Source organism: Saccostrea echinata, unplaced genomic scaffold (assembly GCF_033153115.1).
Source record: "Saccostrea echinata isolate AGI-Se365-2 ecotype Australia unplaced genomic scaffold, CSIRO_AGI_Sech_v1 ptg000009l, whole genome shotgun sequence".
Lineage (NCBI taxonomy): Eukaryota > Metazoa > Mollusca > Bivalvia > Ostreida > Ostreidae > Saccostrea > Saccostrea echinata.
The window spans coordinates 26,782,726-26,806,359 of NW_026889758.1; the positions used below are offsets into that span (position 1 = coordinate 26,782,726).

Consider the following 23,634-nt stretch of genomic DNA (forward strand, 5'->3'; position numbering starts at 1 on the left):
TTGAATAAAAGTGATATTCTCTCACAGTGTGAAAGGATACCAAAAATGATATTCTCTCACAGTGTGAAAGGATATCAAAGTAAATAAAAAAAATAATTTCTGGCCTGTCATAAGATAGAGATAGTAACTAAGCATCTTGATAGAGCTAAAACTGCAAATTTCTTCCTAAATATGTTGCTAAAATCCATGCTATGTAATGTTTTCAATCTGACACACAACTTCTAAGCTGTGACGTCTCAACCGCTCAACTATGACGTCAGGCCTATGACACTGTGTTAAAAAAAGACAGAGGCAAAGGGAAAATCAAAGAAAATGTAATAAACAGAAAATTCAATGTTTTGTAGATGAATATGGAATTTATTTCACGAGTGGTACAGGATTTTTTGATATTTTCACTCGTGCTTCGCACTCGTGAAAATATCAAAAAATCCTGTACCACTCGTGAAATAAATTCCATATTCATCTACAAAACATTGAATATCCTCTATATATATCATTGCAGCTTACAATGACTTGTTGAATAGTTTCAATATCCTTTTTACAGAAGCTACACATATCAGTTTTAATATTATTTTGTTAAGTAATAGCCTACAGGAAGAATTCTGTGAAGAAGTTGGTATTATTATTATTATTTTTTATTTTTTTTTTGTATTTTTGGTTGGAATTTTTTTTTGACTGGGATGGACCCCCCCCCCCCCCCTGGAAAAAAAATCCAAAATTCCGCGCCTGGATTGGTATATTTTTTAAAGCAATTGAAGATAGTACAAATAACAATTATGTACTTGGAGTTAAGATTGAAATTTTGCTGTAAAGCAAACTTTGAAAGAAAAATACACTCATCAGACATAAATCTCCAACAATTTTGATACAAGACTGTATTTTGATACCAATTTTCTATATTAAAAAAATACATTTTTTATTTATCTCTATGCTTGGATTGTACCCTTCTGAAATATTCCTAGCTTTAATTTCAATATGTATATGCTATCTCGTTCGATCCCTTTTATTTTATTCTTTAAAGAACTAAAAACATTACTTTTTTTTTTGTCATTTGACCATTTTATCTGTTTGATAGCTGTCAACACTCCTTACCATGTTCGTCTGTTTGGAATAGAATTGCAGGTCATATATCTGAGCCTATTTTAGACGTCATGAAAATGTCTTTTAAAAAAAAATAGGTGCTCCTCTTTGTGACATTTAAAGGTCATTAGTTTTGTTTGTTCGTTTGTTTGTCTTTCTTTTGTTTCTTGTTCCATATTTTTACACAAATCCAAAATGACGTTGCAAGGGAGAGATTGTTTGCAAAGCCCTTGTAACAGCAGGGCTGCGTTCCCACAATGTTGGCACGGCGTTGTTGAATTTCTGGTATCGCCGTGGAATGTCAGGAAAATTCAATTTAAATTTTCGAAAGATTAATCATGTTAATATATGATGTCACGGCGTCTTGACGGCGACCAAGGCGGTTATACGGAGCTCAAGCGGCGTGCTATAATATATAAGCAATTTCCTTCGTAGTTCTTACTGACGATTGATTGCGCTCCCGCTGAGTGCTCATGACGTGGAAGGAGTTAACACTAAGCGTTTATAAAGCCCTAACTGCGTTCCAAGACGTTCTTTCGACACCGAGAGGTTTCTGTGCAAGCGCCGTCAACTATGCCACTGCGTCCATACTGCGATCATGTGCGTCACTGGAGCGCGCTAACGGAGTTCTTGTGGCGCTGTTTGAGACCTTACAGCGCTGTTACGGTGACCATTACTGCGTCTTTATCAGAACGCAGAGCCATGCATGGCGCATACTTTGTGCATGCTCAAAGTGCACGCCGTCGCATGGCGTTCTAGGCAACCCAACCGCTTCACTTTGAAATCCCACCGAGTTCTTTCAGCGCTATACGAGACTCTATTGCGCATACCTCGGTGCTCTGCTTTTTTTGTGGACGTTGTGGGATCGCCGTGAGGACGCAGCCCTGGTGTGACAGGGATTTTAGATTGTATAAAAGAAATTGATTTGACAGACTCCACTGTTGAAATGAAATCTTAGCATAAGTACTCGCCAGAGCTCAATTCCTTTTAAAATACAAGCTCGGATCTGTGATTATGGATATTGCAAATCATAGGCTTTTTAAACCGCCACGTTGTACAGAAGAAAATGCAGTTAAATAACCCGTTATTTTCCCTTAACCTCCAATATGGCAACAAAGGAATTGACGCGGTTAATATATGCCTAAGTAATATTCTTAATCACAAAAGGGTCCAGACTTGTATTCCACCATATTTCAAGTTGAAGAATACCCCTTGTATTCCCTACAAATACACATCGACTATTGCTTCCAAACTTTTTAATTACAAGAAAACTTTACAGGGCCTGGATATCGAATATCTGAAACATAATCATCCTTCGTGTTCATGTTCTTCTTCGCCCTTATAATCCTGCTGGACACGTTAATTATTACTGGTGACGTAAATAATGAGGACCTTAGATCACTAATTTTAAAACGGCCAAAATTTAGGGAACCCCGATCCTTCAACTGGCGTAGTAATTTCATACATATTATGGATTCTGTAGAGGATTACGCCAGGCGTTGGGTCAAACATGAAAAAGAACTTAATTGACACTAAAATTTCGCATTAAACGATTGAGGGGCAGTATGAAAACCATCTATCCTTCTGTATTCAATAAAGCAGAAGTGAAAAAACAATTAGATAGATTATACGATCAGTATGTACTGGTTCCTGCTGACAAAGCAGGTAAGAACATTGTGTTTGTTTGTAAGGCTCATTATATTTTAATTGTATTTTAGAGGAACTGGTATTTAATTCTACAAGTGGTAATCCAACTTATACCCATAGCCCCCTTTCTGAGAAGGAAATTCTTCAAAATCATATGTCAGTTTTGAATATTTTTAATATTCCCAACAACCAAAATGAATTTGAATTACCATATCTATATTCATATTGGATTCCGAAACTTCATAAAAATCCTTACAAACAAAGATACATAACGGTTTCCAGTAAATGTTCTACCAAGCCTCTTTCTTTACTCCTCACTAAGATATTAACAGTATAGTGCAGGAGAAACTTCAAGAGTACTGTGCAACAATATATTCGAAAAGTGGTGTAAATCAGATGTGGATACTAAAACAATTCCAAGGAATTTTTGGAACATTTAAAAATCACAAAATTTTACCAAAATCAACAACATAAAAACTTACGACTTTTCAACTTTAATTATATACAACTATTACCCACGATAAATTAAAGTCCAGACTTTCTGACATCGTTGACAGCTGCTTTTTCAATAAAAATGGAACTCATAAATTTACTTACCTTGTCATTGGTCATTTGCAAAATTACTTTGTTAAATAACAATTTGATTGTACACACAAGTACTCTGAAACGGGTGGTCGTGACCATTTCTAGACTATATTGATCTCCTTTAGAAGAAGAGCTCCATATAAAGATATACAAAAATGATCAAATTTTAAAACTAAAATGTATGAATTTTTTCTTTGCCAAATGATAGTTGACAGCTTAAGATATCATATCTAAAAAAATAAGTTATATCTGATGGTTAATTTGTTGACCCCCCAGCCTCCTTAAAAGATGCTCGAGTTTCTGATTGACAATATCTATGTGGTTTTTGGAGACAGGTCTTCCAACAATTTATTGGAATTCCCATTGGGTACCAGTTGCGCCCCGTTATTAGCAGACCTATTTTTGTATTCAAATGAAGCAGAATTTGTTCAAAATCTTTTACGTGAAAAGAAGAAAACACTTGCTGTGGCCTTCAACTCGACATTTAGATATATCGACGACGTATTGTCAATTAACAATGGTCATTTCTATTCTTATGTCAACACGATATATCCCGGTGAGCTTGAGATAAAAGATACCACAGAGTCTGACACACCTGTTTCATATTTGGATATTTTATTAGAAAAAGACGTTAATGGTAATCTAACAACATAGCTTTATGATAAACGTGATGAAGTTTACCTTCAATCGTCAACTTCCCTTACTTATGCAGCAATATACCCTTATCACCTGCATACGGGGTTGATATCTCTCAGTTGATTCGATATGCAAGAGCATGCTCTACGTATGAACAATTTCTAAAACGAGGTAAATTATTGACAAACAAGTTGATGAAACAAGAATATCACCAGTCTCGTTTAAAGTCGACATTTCGTAATTTCTATGGTCATTACAATGACCTTGTCAGCAAATACAATCTTTCATCAAGTCAAATGCTGACTGACTTTTTTTCCTACTACATGTAATTGTTAGGCATTATTTACACACTGATTTGTTGACAGAATTTCCGTTATTTCCGGATCATGATAAGGAACACAAGGTGGGTGTGACCAGTCGGCAGGGGATGCTCACTCCTCCATAGCACCTGATCTCACCTCTGATGTCTTAGAGGTCTGTGTTTGCTATGCTCCTATTTTGTAATGTTTAATGGACTTTTCAGCTTGAATACTGTTCGTTACCTCCACATATTTCATGTTATTCAGTGCAAAGAGCATCATGTTCTCTGTTATCTTTTAGAGTTTTATTTTCATTCACAAGATGGTCATATACAAATGCGTCAAAGTCTAAATTGTGATCGGCTAGAGAAGTTCCAAATAGTGACAAGATTCAGAAAAAATGTGGTGAGACCAAAACATTTTGCCTCTGTATTATTTACACCCTTCATACTTATGACCAACTTTATATACATTAGAGCAATAAATCTTAAGGAGTTATCATATCATTTCAGAGCCAGAATGTGCAAGTCTTGAAGGGGGATTAAACTATTATGGATATATGAACACAGGGGTTTGAACCAAAGTTCAAAATATCACAGGTTTCAATGAATTACAGTCGAACTTCAGTATCTCGAACAAAAGTATCAATATGTTGAAGTGAGTTGGAAGTTCATTGAGTTCTTGATGAAGTTTGACTGTATGACATTGGATAACAAATAACTTATGATACAGGACATCTCTGTCTTGCAATTTTATCTTGTACTTATAAAAGATATTAACAACATAAACTCAAAACAGTATTTTATTTAATTTAAATAATACATACAAATGAAGCTAAATAATTAATATCTATCTATGATAGTGGAGTATTTACACAAATTAGAAATTATGTCAACATTTTATATAGGAGAAAAAATTCTAACCAGGTGTGTATATATATATATATATATATTATATATATATATATATATATATATATATATAATGTATTATAATTTAGTGATAAATACATCGGAAACATTTTTTCCCCTTCCATTTGTTAATATAACTGTAAAATTATAATATTTAAAAAATGGAAATATTTAAGATATCCAAGAGGAGATCATGCAAGTCCCACATTTAAACAGAATTTATTTACATACATTACTGAGACCAACGCCTCCATCCCACCCCATGCACACACTCTATCTCTCTCCCTCTAAACTTCCTTAATTTCTCCTAGTTCACATCTGTTCCCTTCTCTCCCAGGTTAATGCTTTGAGAACATAAAGATATATTGCACCTTTGATGTACAACACATCACAGGAAATTTTTATAAACTCCGAATATTTTGGGTTTTTAAATAAACCTGAAGCAAATAACAATTACATCTACAAAATGTATAACTGTTAAAAATCTGTTGAATAATAAAAATATATTGCACAGTTTCTGAACAAAAAATTAACTGATTTCCAGAAGTCTTTAACGAGATTTTAGCATTCAATAACTACAACAGAACAGAATAGCATGTATTACATGTTTACATATATACTCACAAGCTTAGAGAAAAATGTTCCTTCTGAACTTGTAACATTTATTTTTAAATCTTTAGTTATTTTTTTTCTAGAGTAGAACAATTGACCCATTTTTAAAATCAAGTCAAAGAAAACAGCATGTTTAATAAGTCATTCTTCCAAGAAAAAAATCTATTACAGTAAAATATGTACCTTAAATGATGACTTTACACAGTGTTATCTATACTCAAATTAATTTAAAAAAATAACAAAAAACTGAGAAGATTAGCATTTTCAATGGGTTTCAAAGATTTTCCCATTTTTATAAAAGTGACAATGACATTAAATTGTACAAGTAATCAAAATTCAATAAAGTTATCTTGAAAGTTTGTACTAGTGTTAAGTTTTATTGAAATGAAGTGTTTGGGGGAGTAACTTTTGGAAAAATGAATTATTAACACTCATAGATAAACTGACTCTTTGTCATGCAGAAATGCCTTTATTTCCTGACAATTAGGGGCTGAAAAAAGAGGCCAATGGGCCACAATGCTCACCTTAATCATTTTTGCCCAGCAGATTTAAAAAAAAATAATTTGCTCTGTAATTTCATATTTAATTTGACTCCATGTTGATTTTTTCCTATACATTCATATGTAAAACTTTGATCACCTATTGTGGCCACGCCCTAGCCCTGGGGGTCAAGATTTGAATAAATTTGAATATAAACTACGTAATGAAGCTGCACAAAAGTTTCATCCTTTCTGACTCAGTTATTTTTTAGACAAAGTGTTTTAATAGATGCCATTAAATTTTAACTAATTCTTAATTATCTCCCTTTGAAAGAGGGTGAAGTACATGGCCCTTAAATTGAACAAATCTGAATTCCCTTCACCCAAGGATGCCTTGTGGCAAGTTTGGTTAAAACTGACCCAGTGGTTCTTAAGAAGAAGTTGAAAATGTTAAAAGTTTACAGACAACAGATGACAATCAGATGCCAGACACCCTTCGATCAGAAAAGGTCACCTGAGCCTTTGGCTCAGGTCAGCTAAAAACAATAATAAACCAACCAATTATTTAGAGGAACGCAAAGCTCACCTAAGTAATTTTGTCTTTGAAAGAAATTAACAAATTTCAATACAAATGTTGAAAAATTTAATTATTTTTCTTTAATATTAGCCTTGTCACTCTGAAAAAAAAAATATTTTATTTAAAAACTCCTTAGTCAAACTTTAAATCTTTTAATAAATATATTTTTTTCAAATGTATAAAAATAAACTTCTCTGTGTCCTCATTCTGGGTCATGGTTTGAATAAATTTGAATTTATACTTGAATATCAGTTTTGCAATAAATTGCAATAAATTGTATCATTCATCTAAGAACACTATTTTTGGAGCCATTTTTATATATTCCCATGTAATTCTTAATCTTGTATGGATTGAGCTGTTTTGGCTCAAGAGCTTGCACTGAACAAACTTTATTTTTTAAATTTTACTCTTGAAAAATTATTTCTCAAATTATACTTACAGTTGTATATATTGATATTCTAAAACTCTGTGCATCTGTTGTAGTTTATCTGGATTTTAAGGTAAATGACTTTTATAGCCAATGACCAAGTGAAGCTAAGAAAATTCAATCTTGTTGATACAAAGATTCTAAAGATTTTTTTTTACGAAGACCATACTCCCCTCCCCCCCCCCCCCCCCCCCCCCTTTAAATCTATTTCTCGATATTTCCTGGCAGGAGATGAGAATTTTATGTGAAGAGATAAAAATTTATTAATTCAAGAACAATTTATGTCTAATAAAGTTACATTGTATATATGTTTCAGTTGTAAAAGAAGTAAAACAATGTACAAAATTAACAGATGACAGATGATGGACAATTTTCAATTCAAATAATATCCCACTTCCTATGTGGTAGAGGTGTATTGTCAAATAGGCATTTTCAAAACTTGTTAAAGCAGAATACCATTGAAAATAAACAACAATGGTTTAGATATCAAAAAAGATACGTACAGTATGCATAAACAAGAGGCCCAAGGGCCTTAACGGTCACCTGAGTATGATACAACAATTTCAAGGATGCATAGAGTATAAAATGAACTGAAAGGTGAAGCTTTGTTGCCCAAAAGCAAGAAAAATAGGGTGATCATGATCAACAAAATAATTGGTCTTAATATTCATTAACAGTTCATAAATTAGGTTCTAATCTGTTCCCCATTTATCACTATCACTATACAGTATATTAACAAATTATCAATGCTTCTGTACTATTTTAATCCTTTGTTGAAATCTCTTACATTGGCATCTCTTGGTCTTTGATGAATATTTAATAAGACCAGAACCCCTGATCCAGGGGCCACGAATTTCACAATTTTGAAAGAGGCATCCTTGATTATCATAACTATGTATTTAATGTGTTTCAATAATACCCAGGAGTAGAGAAGAAGATTTTCAAAGAATTAATGCATTTTCACTATATAATCAATAGAGCCCCACCCTAACACCAGAACCCCTGACCCAGGGGCCATGAAATTCACAATTTTGAAAGAGGCACTCTTGCTCATCATAACTATGTACTTAGTTACTGAATTTAATACCCAGGAGCAGAGAAGAAGATTTTCAAAGGATTAATGCATTTTCACTATATAATCAATAGAGTCCCACCCTAACACCAGAACCCCTGACCCAGGGGCCATGAAATTCACAATTTTGGAAGAGGCACTCTTGCTCATCCTAACTATGTACTTAGTTAGTTTATTTAATATCCAGGAGCAGAGAAGAAGATTTTCAATGAATTAATGAATTTTCACTATATAATCAATAGAGCCCCACCCTAACACCAGAACCCCTGCCCCTGGGGCCATGAATTTCACAATTTTGGAAGAGGCACTCTTACTCATTATAACTATATACTTAGTTAGTTTATTTAATACCCAGGAGCAGAGAAGAAGATTTTCAATGAATTAATGAATTTTCACTATATAATCAATAGAGCCCCGCCCTAACACCAGAACCCCTGCCCCTGGGGCCATGAATTTCACAATTTTGGAAGAGGTACTCTTACTCATCATTACTATATACTTAGTTTATTTAATACCCAGGAGCAGAGAAGAAGATTTCCAAAGAAATAATGCATTTTCACTATATAATCAATAGAGCCCCGCCCTAACACCAGAACCCCTGCCCCTGGGGCCATGAATTTCACAATTTTGGAAGAGGTACTCTTATTCATCATAACTATATACTTAGTTAGTTTATTTAATACCCAGGAGCAGAGAAGAAGATTTTCAAAGAAATAATGCATTTTCACTACATAATCAATAGAGTCCCGCCCTAACACCAGAACCCCTGCCCCTGGGGCCATGAATTTCACAATTTTGGAAGAGGTACTCTTACTCATCATTACTATATACTTAGTTTATTTAATACCCAGGAGTAGAGAAGAAGATTTCCAAAGAAATAATGCATTTTCACTATATAATCAATAGAGTCCCGCCCTAACACCAGAACCCCTGCCCCAGGGGCCATGAAATTCACAATTTTGGAAGAGGCACTCTTGCTCATCCTAACTATGTACTTAGTTAGTTTATTTAATACCCAGGAGCAGAGAAGAAGATTTCCAAAGAAATAATGCATTTTCACTATATAATCAATAGAGCCCCGCCCTAACACCAGAACCCCTGCCCCTGGGGCCATGAATTTCACAATTTTGGAAGAGGTACTCTTACTCATCATAACTATATACTTAGTTAGTTTATTTAATACCCAGGAGCAGAGAAGAAGATTTTCAAAGAAATAATGCACTTTCACTATGTGATCTATATAGCCCCGCCCTAGCACCAGAACCCCTGACCCTGGGGCCATGAATTTCACAATTTTGGTAGATGACTCAATGCTTATTACAATGATGCCAACAGTTTGACTGCTTGATGTACAGGAGTAAAGAAGAAGATTTTTAAAGATTGCATTAATTTTGGTGGTTTTAGCCCCACCCCTCAGGCCCCAGGGGGGTAGGGACCATGAAATTCACAATTTTTGTTCCCCTTCACCCATAGATGCTATATGCCAAATTTAGTTGAAATTGGTTGAGCGGTTTCAGAGAAGAAGCTAAAAATGTTCAAATGTTAACGCACATCGCACGTCGCACGACGCACACCGACGGACAAAAACGGATAGCAATAGGTCACCTGAGTGACTCAGGTGACCTAAAAGAGAAATCATGTTTTGTGTCTTGTGTTGAAATTTGCAGAAACAAAAGTGTACAGGAGACAATTCTGTACACAAGTAAAGGATATCTTAAACAAAAAACTGTACAGTTTGCATTGAAATGGCAGGATTTGAAGTAGTTGCTTAGATCAGTAAAGCAGTGCTGAAGATAGGTCAGACTAGGCCGAAACCCTGAAATCCCTCATTGATGGCTATCAAAATTGATCTGTGCAAGCTCTCCATTGAGTCATAATCTGGTAAGCACAACTGGTTAAAGCTGCAAGAAATATTGAAATATTGTAATGAAATACATGTAGTTAATTACTGGCTGCTAAACAATGATTTGTCTCTGACGATTAAACATTAATGCAACCAGGTGGATGTCTATCATTACTTTCATATTGTTGCCTCCTAATTCTGAAAATCTATCCTTTATATCCTTTTGTGAATTTTTTCTTGCCCAGTGTCTTGCTCCTTCCAAGTTCAAATCTCTGACCTTTAACTGATTTACCATTATGCCTGGCCAACTATAACTTCTTAAAGTAAATGTATATGTCAATGTAATTCCTTTCTCATTTAACAGAACTTTTATCATTTTGCATAATTTTTATTTTAAAACATTTACTCACAAGAACTCCTTATATAATTATACATTATACAGCAATAACCAAAATTTGTGAAAACTCTCTCTTGCTTATAAATAGAAAATAACTATCTTGCAAAAATAAGGTGTCATGAAAAGTTTTGATTTACAGTAGGTGGAGTGCCATTTTTGAAGGTCATACTACAAACTCAAAAGTCAAGATCAATGTAGCTGTTGAGTTTATATTTTGTTTACCTCGTATCTTTCAAGCCAAAAAAGAAAATGACTTCTGTGTCACTTTATCATACTTTTCTTAAGTTACAACTCAAGTTCTTTTTTTAGATGTAAAGCTGTAAGTTTCTGTACATTTTGGTATCTAGAAAGCCTTAAAAGACAGTTACTTGATATCCTTTTGCATGGGTTTGTTTAAAGACCTTGATCAGAAATATATTTATTACCTGATACTCCTTGGGAAAATACATTCCGAAATTATTGCCTGATTACGTATTATATAACTGTATACTAAATCCACAGCTCTACATTAAATCTTTTTCTTACTTGTCTATTCGGAAAGTGTCTAGGAAATTAACTTGTCTGGACATAATTTTTATTTTTGAACTATAAAGAACTACTCAACAACTTGAAAAATATTGTAAATTGACATAGAGCTAGTCTATGTATTCACTGAGTCTACTCTATGATTATTTTCAACTCAGTTGTATCATAAGTAGTCAACAAACTTTAATTTGCCTTTTTCTCCTCTTGTTATTACCCTTGTCTTTGTTTATTACAGCTTTCCTACCCAATACTGAAAACGCAAACTTTGTCAGATCCATGCAACTAATCGAAGTTTAAAATCAAAAGTAATGCCTCCGTAGTAGACTTCAATCTTGATTGAGTTTGACAACCAGGATCAAAATTCATTATTATGATAGGGATCGAAGTTTACTATTTAAGCATTCATTTTCAACTTTAAAAAAAAGATTCTGCACAGAAAAATCACTTGTCCAATCGGACAAGTGCACTTGTCTGTCATAATTTTTCACTGGTACAGACAAGTGGACATACTTTAATGTGGAGCTCTGAAATCATGATAGAACTTATTGTAGCACAATACCATGTATGAGCTGTGGGAAGTGTGTTGTAGGTGGGAGCAAATGAGATCTGGAATTTTGGATTGAGGTCAGCAAATCCGCCAGCTGGAAGCTGTGAACACCCTGTAGTAAACTGGAGCAGGCGAGCCATCTGCTCCTCAGTGAAGCTGTCCACTACCGTCCAAAACCAATCCAACACCTAACAAACAGAAAAAGTCAAATTAGAAACTATCAATTATATTCTCTTATCTAATCTTTAATATTATGATGTGAAAAATATTTTCATTACAGAATCATCAGATTCATTATGATTCAATGTTATGAGTCCTTTTTTTCAATTTTCATTTAAAATAATCATTTTCATTAGATTTCTACATAAATCATTCAAAATAAGTAATTACTTTGAATAATGAGCACTATCCTATGAGCTATTACTTTTGACAAAGACGCTGCCTACCTTAAAGAATGAGTATGAAGTTCCATCTATCACAGCATGTGCTTTGAAGTCCGTTACACTATAATTTCCTGTTCCACACATCAACAGCTACACAAAGCAGAAAACATCTTAATAGGTTTTGCTCATATTCTCATTCGATGATACATTAAAATTGATTAGCAATGTGGTTTTCTAGAACTTTAAATCAAACTATGTAATTATCATTGTGCACTGAATTATTTTTTTTAAAAAAGGAGAATTTTCATGCACATGCAGATTTCAAAGAAATGTACAGGTATAAATCATATGAATGCAAATCACCTCCAATTCATTTTCATCAAATATACTGAGCAAATTATCTGGAATCAGCAGATTAAGTCCCTTTAGGAAGGCTTCTACTTCCTCCCGGCAGGAACTGACCAATCGGTATTGAGCTAGGGAATTCAGGTAGTGAAGTTTATTATCGTTAGTTACAGACATCTTATATCCATTTGGTACCAGGTCCACCACCTTTTAATTAATAAATATCAAGATTATATCTATTTCATTTCTATTTTATATATACTGGTAATGTATCTAAAAATTGAGTGCAGACTGTTAAGGTGAATTAATTAATTCATTAGAACTTTAATTATTAATAACAGGAACATACAACCAGACAAGAGGCTGAGGAAACATAATCTCACTTGAGGCCCATTTTTCTACACACTTCTTTTCCTAGCCTATGTAAATCTCTAACCCTGCTCTAGTAGCAATACCCCAGGGAAAGGGGCATGGTTTTAATAAAATTGAACCTGCACTCCTAAAGGATGATTGCATATTTATCTGAATGATTGTGGCCCTATTGTTCTTGAAAAAAAAATTTCAGTCTATTTTCTTCTGTATAGTAAAACATGCTTAGAGTGAACACGCTTTTAACAATTGATGCTTACAACAAATTAATTTTCATTCTCCTTGACTTTTAAATATATTGAACACCCAAATTTTTTACTGTACTGTTTTCTGAGGAAGGGGAGTGGTCTTGGTAGTACTTCTGTTATTTACCTGGAGAGCCCCAATACTCAAGATGTCAAAAATCCCTATACACGTTGCATTACACAGGAAATCTGTCTTTGGTAATCAGGGTCAATATTACGCGTTTCGTGTCTAATTTTGAGCAAAAAATACAACTTTAATATAAAATTTATTAAATAAGTATGAATGTTGAAATTTAAAAAATCCCATTTATCAAATTTATCCGGCGTGTGGATTTTTACCACAATCGGAATGCATGTATTTATTTTTTCTCCCAGTGCAAACAATGTACCGGTAGTCCAAAATATTCAGCATTTCCGAAGGTCCGTGTTCACAGATTTGTACTGTTTGTAAGATTTTAATTAAGATTGATCACTATTCGTATTCATTCTATTTCATTTTGTCATGATTTTAACTGGCGGGCTTCGCGTTGAGTTTCTGTGCACCCAAATGTAGGGTCGACGGGCATTACGGTGATTACTAAAATCTAGGCAAAGGGGCTTGGAAGAATTATCAGTCTTAGCTGCTATGGGAACTTCGTTCCTCTCCGGATCAAAGTCCAAGGCAGTAATTGAAAAAGATTGAGCCGCTAGTTTTTCTTCAAAAAAGAGTTACATTTTTTTTGGACATGAACATCATATCGCTTTTAAATAGTACCAAACAGCAGTGGAGATTGGAAAAAAAATACCATGAAGTCAAGGTTTAATTATCTACTCTTAATTATATCAATAAAATGACCAACCAATATAACAGCGACTTGATTTTTTTTTTTTTTACACCTGAATGTATACACAAAGTGGTATTTTCACGCAGTACATGAAAGTGTTTGACGCGTGACCAGGCAATCATTTTCAAAACCTGCAAATTCAGATTATCAGGTAGCACGGGTAGCTGGCCTGTCAATCAAATCAGTAGCTATTGTTTTTTCTGTGATTGACAGGCTGTATATTATTGATCTGGAATCAGGTAGATTTTGGGGGCGTTAACGTAAAATTGGGTGTTTAAGGGATATAATGAATTACACATATAATGAAGCAAAATTGTCCGTCCCTGGCATTTCATTATATGCATGTTTTACTGTATTATATAAATTTGTATATAAGGTACAATAAGTTGGGCCATTAGTGGCCTACCTTGCCTCCAAGGCTCATTTCACCTGCAGTATGTGAGGATGCTAACATATTAATTTTTGGCCCTGTTCTAGTGTTCTTCTTGCAGATGAAATGATTTATAAATACCGGGTATATATATATTTCCCAATATATTTTGATAGCTCCTGTTGTGGACTCTTCCTAGCCCCCTAGACCAAGATTGAACAAATTTGAATTTATGGTGCACTATATAAGAATTATTAATCGTTAAAACTAACTAATTATTACCCTTTTGTTCTTAGAAACAAATTAAAAGATTTTTCCCCCATATATTCCTACATTAGACTTCAATCCCTATGGATCATGATCTGAAAATTAAAAAAAATATGGGAGCTTTTAGCTTAGTTTTGTTTTTTCTCCCCCAGTGGTTCAAAGGGAGATTTTTTGTGCTATTTATTAATTATCTCAAATGGGAAATGGGTATGACTTTCATTTGAACAAATTTTCATCCCTTTGCCAAAAGATACTCCATAGCTTGAAATCGGCTTATGGTACTTCTTCTTTAGAAGAAAACATAAAAGTTTGTCAACATTCTTGAAGATTGATCATTCAGACATATTCATGAAGTGAAATGGTAAGTTTGGCAATTTTCTTGACATTTAACCTTGCATGGCCTTTAATTGAGAGACCTGTAGGTGTCTTTCTCTAGCCATTCTCTACCTACATGTGTATATAATATAAACAGTATACCTGGTATACATATACTTACAGTGTATGTTCTTGTCTCTTAAGAGAGAGACAGACGAATGTATAGATTACTATAGGGTATCTGCATTTTATAAAAACAATGATGAACACAGTTATCCACAGTGACAGCTACATGTATCCATTCCATTCTTAATGAACTCATTGCATAAAATCAAACTGCATCATTCTTTTGCAACATTTTGTATATAAATGAATGTTGACATTGTCTTTTTATTTCTTGAATGTAATTTGGTATGTAAATTGGAGATTTAAAATGAATGGAACAGAAATCTGACCTTCATAAGATGACCTTCAGCTGAGTACTCTTCCTCTGAAAAGGTCAAATCCATGTCTTCAATGTCATTCTCCAGAATATACTTCACCTTGGTTTTGTATAGTTCAGGGTCATCCATTTCAAAATACTACACAAGAAAAGCAAGTATTACTTTGTAAACTATTAATACATCATTTTTTCTATCAGATAAAGATTGAACCACTTTGTGCATCCTTCTTATTTAAAATGTTCCTACATATACAACCAATTTTAATGCATTTCATTACTGTAGATTCCTAAATATACGCAAAGAATTAATTGTCGCGTAATTACGCGAGAAGCTCCACTCGTGAAATAAAATTACTCGCTTTTATTTTTTATGATGTTGAAATCAATGTAAAATCCCTTGATCAACCGTCCACTCGCAAATTATTGTTCTTGCGATTTGACGTTAAAGGGCCATTTCGCGAAAATAAGTACTCGCAAAAAATAAGGAATCTACAGTAATTTGAGAACACTTACATTTACAAAACATACCTTGTAATTCACTTGTAATCCAATTAACTGAGCTAAAAACGACCTTGAGAATGTGGCCTTTACCAGTTGTCTGTAACCACTTCCTTTGGCAGAGTCAAATAAGCATTTCCCAACAATTTTACCAGCAAATTCAAAATACTTTAATTTGGAAGTCACACTTCTTTTTCCATTTGGATGAACCTATTGTCAATGGATACAACATGTTAATCAACAGAATTCTCTCATACATGCATATTGACTATATAATGTTTTACAAATTAACCATCAATCATGATTTTTACCATAATTTGATCTACTAAATAATATATTTATTATATAGCCAATAAATAGTCTATAATTAAAAACTAAGAGAAGCCTAGAGAATTTTTAGCATTTAATATCTTGACATTTTATTGAATGCTAAATTTGCAATACATATATGGGTATGCCCTGAAACATTCTGAATGCATTTGTACACTGTCAGCCAACTTGTTCAAATATTTACCAATACAAGTTCAATAACCCCATAATACCGGTAGGTGTAAATCACACTGTATTCATTAACTCACTTCATTCAATAAGCATAGCCATATACTAAAATAAAAGAAACCTATAGACCACAATATTCACCTGCATCACCATCCTCTTCCTGGCAAATGAATATGTAGATGCAGATAAATAAGCTACCATTTACACATACATACAGAATACAATTTCAAAAATTTTCATATACAGTAAATTGAGACCCGTTATCAACTTTATGGATTACAAATTGTAGCCTTCTTGTTCTTGCAAATATCTACATATTTCTATATAAAACTCTGTACTCATTTAATATTGTGGCCCAACCTTATTCTCTGAAGCTATGCTTGAAATAACTGGAGTCTACATGCTTCATGTCAATATGACTAATTGTAGCTGTGCTTTATTTTTTGTTGAGAAAATGATTTTAAATGATTTTCAAATATTCCCATATAAAACTTTGGCCCCTTCTAATGGTTCTGTCCTTGACCAGGGGGCCAAAATCAGAACAAATCTGCATCTGCACTCCATGTTTTACTATTGATTTGACGAAGTCCTGTTAATCTACTAAAAAAAAAAAGATCCATTTTTTCCTAAATTTTCCCATGTAAAATTTTTGACCCCCCTATGGTGGTCTCATCCTTCCCCTATGGATGATTTGAACAAACTTGAATCTACACTACAGGGGGATGCTTGCAAATTTACTTCTCTAATTGTGGCCTTGCTGTTCTTGAGAAGAATAGTTTAAAATATTTTTCCTATTAATGCCCATGTAAAAATTTGATCTCATATTGTAGACACTTTCTTCCCCTAGGAGGACATGATTTGAACAAAGTTGAGTCTACTCTAAGCAAGCTTTCACATATGTTTAGTCTTTTCTGGCTCAGTAATCTTAAAAAAAAAGATTTTACATTACCCCATCCTATTTTTGCTATTTTCTGACCATCTCCCCTAATATGGTCCCTTATTTGAATAAACTTAAATCTTCATTACCTGTGGATGCATTGCACCACATTTGGTTGAAATTGGTCCACCAATTCTTAACGAGTAGTTACAAATATGAACAATTAGTCACCAGACAGAGGGTAAATGAACAGTTGCTGATCGGAAAAGCATTATATGTGAAAGAAGACAGACATAAAGACAGATGAACAAATACTCAGAAATTGACTTACTCTAAATCACTTTTTATTCATGAGAACTTCACTTTCGTGTAATTATGCAAGACCATGTATTCGTGAAATTTTCATTTTCATGTATATTTTTTTTAGTATAGATTATATAAAAAAATAACAAGAATTCATGAAAATGTCTTGCTAATAAAAACCAAAAAATAAGGTGTCACATAAATTTAGTGATCTACAGTACAAAAAAAAAAAATTGCATATAAAAATATTCGTTTAAAGGCAGTAACTCTTTCTATCAATCTAAAACTGCATGATACTAGTAATATATATTTCTCAAAGCTGAAAGTAATATCACTTACAAGACCCTGTGTATCACTTGTAAATCGATGGAAAAAATCTGAATTGGCTGGATCAAATAACTCTCTACAAAGTAGTTCAAACCACTCTCTTCTCAATCCACCCCAGTCTAGTCCTACATTTACAACATAAAAATACAAAAATGTGAGGTAAATAAATAACTGTACTCATTTAATTTACAGAGGATATCTATCTTGTGTAATTTTATCCTTTCTTTATTCAGAGAGTTGTGATGGACATATAATTTCAAGGCCATTTCAATGAGATGAATAAACCAAATATAAAATCACAGTATTAAACATTTTACTTGAATGTTGTTTTTCTTTCCATTAAAAGTATAAGACAGTCCCCTAAAAGACGCATGGGCTAGCTGATTGATTGTTTGTTCTCAAACAATAACTCAAGGCTATAATATGAATACCTGGTATATCACTTCCTTTCACATTACATTATCTTTTTGAGATACATATTATATGTGGTAGATTTGAATTTAAGAGAAATAAAACTGAAATGTCACTTAAAGAAAGTCATTTAATTTCTTAAAAGTGTGTTCTTTTTGTTTTAATTTTGACCCTTGGTCACTAGATTAGTACATGTGTATCAGCAGATTGATTTAAAGACGTATAACACACTGGGGGAGATAACTCTTGTGATTTCAATTAAACGTTTAACTTGAGGTTTATAATAAAGTGTCAAAATGACGACCGAATCAATCCCGACGTAATTATAAGAAAATGGGATTAGGGGCTTGATGTGGTTTCTTTAGAAATACCAAATCGTATCCTTGATTATTTGCGCTTTTGATTTAAAACCTGCCCCTCCTCCATAAAAAGGGAAGAAAAGAAAGATTATGTCTTAAATTTCTTTAATTTTATATGAAACTCGTATCCATGATCAATATTAGCACAACATTCTTCATCTTTTTATGATACATTACTTTCTTTTGTTACAGTTGGCTATGTAACATTCGCATTACCAGATCATGGGTCTATCTTCAAATTAAGAATAAGCCATATATAAAAAAAAGTTTTTCAACCCTTTTCCAAAAGTTCACTGATCAAAGAAGAACAAATCTAAAAATGTGGGAGATTTTCCCTCTCCCCTAGTTGAGTTATTTCCCCTTGTTTGTCGAACAGTTATGAAGACACAATGAATTCTGATGAACTCAGGAACTGAAAACTATAATATATACTAAGTAAGTACCGAAAATGTAACAGAATTGTTTACTGAAATGGTCCGAGTTATATATATATATATATATATATATATATATATATATATATATATATATATATATATATATATATATATATATATATATATATAAGTTTTATTCTAGTAGTTGATAGTTTAACTCTTATTCTAGTTGCCAGAATTTAAATCTGCATGAATGAATGAATTAATTAATTGGTACTTCAGGGATTTAAAAGATTAAATATATATCTGGAGGGTTACCTATGTTTCATCAAGCTCTAATGACTGCATCCCAAAAAAAGAGGGGGGATTCATCAAAAATTACCTATACATCTGCATTTCAATGAACTGAAAAGTTTAAGAACTCTGATATATAATGTAAATAATTTTTTTAAAGCAAAAGATATTTTCTAGCTTGGAATTTTTCATGTGTATTTGTAGATCTAACAATGTTTTCGTCCCACGTCTGAAAGACGCTTGAGAAACATGACTTAAGGAGAAAAGGGGGGAGGGGTGATTTTTCGCTATAAATTCAAAACAGCTCATTTAAAAAATTACAAAAAATTATCAAGATTACTTTTGTAACCAGTTACATGAAAAAAGTATTTTTTCCAAAATTAAACGACAGGTTTTTTCGTAAAAAAAATATTAAAACTGAAAAATAGGCGTTGTTCAAGGCTTAAATGAACCATACTTTTTCAGTTTCAGTTCTTCAAAAAATATTTTGGTGATGTGTACCTCTACAAAAATACTTTATTTGTGTGGTTAATAGTTAAATGAATGAGTCGATGAAATTTGACAGCCAGACTAGCTGGACTTTTTTGAAAATCAAGGATATATATCTAGCCGATTGAAAATTTATTCTGCGAGTGAACAACCAAAGGGGGTAACTTTGGGAACTTCCTGCCCAAATACGACTCGACTATTTTGTCCAAAATGTGCATCTATTGTATATATAGACGTGTATAAAATATAAAAAAAAAGCGAAAATTAAATGACAGGAATTTTTCGGTGGTGGGTGTGTTGTACATCCTTAAATATACACCTTGTTGACATATGTTACAGGTTTATATACTGAAACGCAAAAGAAACACAACATCTTAATTTTAAGGGGAAAATTATATACAGGTTATAACTCTGTACTGAAAAAGTTAGGAGGTCGGAAGGGGGATGTTTTAAGAGTTATGTGTTACTTTCTAAGGTTTAAAGATAACATTTAACGTTTAAATCAATATCTGATATTTGTAAATTTACTTTTTAACTTACTGTATTCATTACTAAACGTACCTCGACAAATGTCTTCTATATGAAAGGCATATTCTCACACCAGATGAAAGTTCTGATTTTGTAAATCCCTAAAAACTATTATTTCCTAACACCAGAACTCATAAAAGAAATATTTCAAATATGTATTTTATGTATGTATTAAAACAATATTTTAAAATTATATATTGAAGTTATAATCAAATAAAGTAAGAACCTTGTAAGTTAATTGTAACATTGCAAAATTTTTATAACAATGTGAACCTTTTGTATGGTATCTATACAAAAAAAAAAGTAGTAAACTGTATCCCAAAATGCAACATCCATGGAACTTTGGTCTGGGAAGACTTACAGTTACTTGCAAACAGACTTAGTGCTCCAAAAACTTTAACTCATTCAATTGTCTATAAAATATAGGTCAGATGCAGCCTCTGAAGCAGCTCTAGTAGTATGCATCTTAACAGGCAGCACCCATACAAGCTTGGTCCAGTTTGGGCTTTAAGTTACTTGGGAACTGACTTGCTCCTGGAACTTTAGTTAGGAAGTTGATTCCAGGGCTACAGCATAAGCAAATCTTGACTTTGTCAAGGTGAGCTAAACCAGAAGTCTCTGACGAGACTGTAGCTCTACTGGTTGTATTTATAAAGGAAGATAAAAGTAGCACTTGGACTTGAAACTTTGCAACAGAAATAAATAGAATGATGTTCCTTGGTTTAGTCTCTTTTGTGGCAAGATTTATTATTATATCAGACTAAAACTGTAGGAGGAGTAGCCTTTTAAAACAATTTTACAGAAATTTTGATTTAAGTAACCATGGCAACATCATTCAACAAAATCAAAAAACAATAACACCAATTATGTATCTCTGTAGTCTACTTGTATGCCACATTATACTGAAATCAGACAAAAAGTGTAAGAGGAGTAGCGTTTTGAAAGTATTTCAAGAAAATTTCTATTTTTAGTAACCATGGCAACACTGTTCATCGAAATCTGAAACTGGTACAGGGAATTATGTATCTTAGTGTAGTTTATTTGTGTGCTAAGTAATACTAAAATCAGACCAAAACTGTAGGGGTAGCATTTTGAAGGTATTTCAAGGAAATTTCTATTTTTAGTAACCATGGCAACAATGTTCATCGAAATCAGAAAATCAATATAAAGAATTATGTATCTTGGTGTAGTCTACTTGTTTGCCAAGTTATACTGAAATCAGACCAAAACTGTAAGAGGAGTAGCATTTTGAAAGTATTTCACAGAAATTTCCATTTTTAGTAACCATGGCAACACCGTTCATTGAAATCAAAAACCGACACACAGAATCATGTATCTTATTATAGTCTACTTCTGTGCCAAGTTATATTGAAATCAGATAAAAACTGTAGGAGGAGTAGCATTTTGAAAGTATTTCACAGAAATTTCTATTTTTAGTAACCATGGCAATACCGTTCATCGAAATCAAAAACCGATACAAAGAATTATGCATCTTAGTATAGTCTACTTCTGTGCCAAGTTATATTGAAATCAGACCAAAACTGTAGGAGGAGTAGCATTTTGAATGTTTTTCACAGAAATTTCTATTTTTAGTAACCATGGCAACATCTATCATCGAAATCAAAAACCGATACACAGAATTATGTATCTTAGTGTAGTCTACTTGTGTGCCAAGTTATATTGAAATCAGATCAAAACTGTAGGAGGAGTAGCATTTTGAAAAATTGTTTACAGACGGACGGACAGACAGACAGACAGACAGACAGACGGACGACGGACACATTACTATCGCATAAGCTCTTCTGGTCTCTGACCAGTAGAGCTAAAAATGTGTCTTGTTTGTTCTTAAACAGAAATTTTATATTATTATTTGAGCTGTTAATTTTTCGTTACCTTGCTCCCCAGTGAAAGTGATTTGAAAATTCTTGTACCAATCACTGCAATCAAAACTCTTTGTGGCTCTATATGACTGTAAAACAATGTATTCAATTTCATTTTTTTGAAGTTCAGCAATCTCCCTTTCTTTCTATTATTAGAATCTTAAATATGTATGTACACAATGTAAGCAAAATTATCAAGAACTCTAACTTACACTTTGTAAAAGCTGGGATCTGTCTATTTTTAGGACAGTAGTAGAACTCTTTTGGAATTTTCGGACTTCCTGACAAAAGTAAGTTTGTTTATCTTGGAATGTCTCTGATCCACCTAAAATGCAGTACAATGAAGGAATGTGATTGAAAAATTATATGTTTGAAACAATATCAAAATGCCATTATCAGATCTTTATAAAGCACAAATTAAACAAACTTTAAAAAAAAATCACATCGCAATCATGACTTTGATTCTTTGTATTTTATTGTACATGAATAACCAGTCAATCTGAATATGACATATAATAAACTTTAGAGTTAAGCAATTGTACCTATGTTTCTTTGCATAAATGAGGTGAAGGTAGCTGCTATAATATTTCGGTCTTTGGCTGCAAGTGTCACATGGGGTTGTGAGCAATCATATATTGTCATAACTGGAGCATCATATCGAGAGTTGTAACCATTAAAGTAAAACTAGAATGTAAAGCATAAAAACAGTAATTTTTTTTCTAATTTATCAACAAATGCTGGAACATGATGGCAACACATGAAAAATTTAACACTCCCTTCCCCCCAAATGATAAACAAAACTTTATAAAGTCAGATTATTTTGGTTACATTATGTATACTAGCTGTATGGTGATAAAGGAAAGTACAGTCAAACCCCATTATCTTGAACTCAATGGAACCAAGAACTAGAAATATGTCCATAGGACATGAATGCCCCACTGAGGGTATATTAGTAATGCAAAATGAAAATTTGTATTAGTGTATGAAATTTGATGAGAATATCTTGAATAGTTTCTTTAAAATTGAAATTGAAATCTAGAAAGTTGGATACAGATGATAAATTCTCACCAAATTATGTATAAGTGCATAAGCTTACATAAATATATCATAAATGGTTTCTTCAAAATTAAGCAAAATGCAAATTTAAGAAAAGTGAGGTCAAGTTCACATGAAACTTCAAGGTCAAATGTTTTGATGCAGTTGAATAGTTCTCACAAATGCTTATCAGCATATTTAAGTTTGATAAAAATATTTTGAATGGTTTATTTAAAACTGAGCTAAACACTAATTTAAAATAAATAAAGTTAAGGTCAAAGGAAAGGTCAAGGTAAAAAAATGTTGATGCAGTTGAAAAGGTTACATAAGTATGTATTAGCTTATGAAGTTTGATAAAAATATTATAATTGGTTTCTTTAAAACTGAATTAAACACAAATTGAGAAAAGTGAGGTCAAGGTCAAAGGAAAAATCATGGTAAAAGAATATTGATGCAGTTGAATAGCTTACATCAGTATGTATCACCATATGAAGTTTGATAACACTAAATTGAATGGTTTCTTTAAAACTGAGCTAAACACTAATTTAAGAAAAGTGAGGT

The 23,634-nt window shown here is 32.8% G+C and overlaps 2 protein-coding genes across 2 annotated transcripts in view; one reads left to right on the forward strand and one right to left on the reverse strand.

Moving 5' to 3' along the window:
* The first annotated feature begins 2,591 nt into the window (after positions 1-2,591).
* Positions 2,592-23,634, forward strand: part of LOC133182122 (tubulin-specific chaperone E-like) — a 59,284-nt gene continuing 38,241 nt past the window's right edge. Inside the window, exon 1 of the mRNA XM_061316847.1 lies at positions 2,592-2,597. The gene's annotated coding sequence lies outside the window, so the exon portion shown is untranslated. The remainder of the gene's footprint in view (positions 2,598-23,634) is intronic.
* The window catches only part of LOC133182120 (apoptosis-resistant E3 ubiquitin protein ligase 1-like), a 39,930-nt gene continuing 25,565 nt past the window's right edge, over positions 9,270-23,634 (reverse strand). Inside the window, exons 10-19 of the mRNA XM_061316846.1 lie at positions 22,581-22,722; positions 22,251-22,363; positions 22,052-22,127; positions 17,713-17,825; positions 15,726-15,905; positions 15,211-15,336; positions 12,384-12,572; positions 12,084-12,170; positions 11,650-11,825; positions 9,270-10,226 (exon numbers count right to left, since the gene is read on the reverse strand). Coding sequence (XP_061172830.1) covers positions 10,124-10,226; positions 11,650-11,825; positions 12,084-12,170; positions 12,384-12,572; positions 15,211-15,336; positions 15,726-15,905; positions 17,713-17,825; positions 22,052-22,127; positions 22,251-22,363; positions 22,581-22,722 — 1,305 coding nt within the window. The 3' untranslated portion in view covers positions 9,270-10,123. The remainder of the gene's footprint in view (positions 10,227-11,649; positions 11,826-12,083; positions 12,171-12,383; positions 12,573-15,210; positions 15,337-15,725; positions 15,906-17,712; positions 17,826-22,051; positions 22,128-22,250; positions 22,364-22,580; positions 22,723-23,634) is intronic.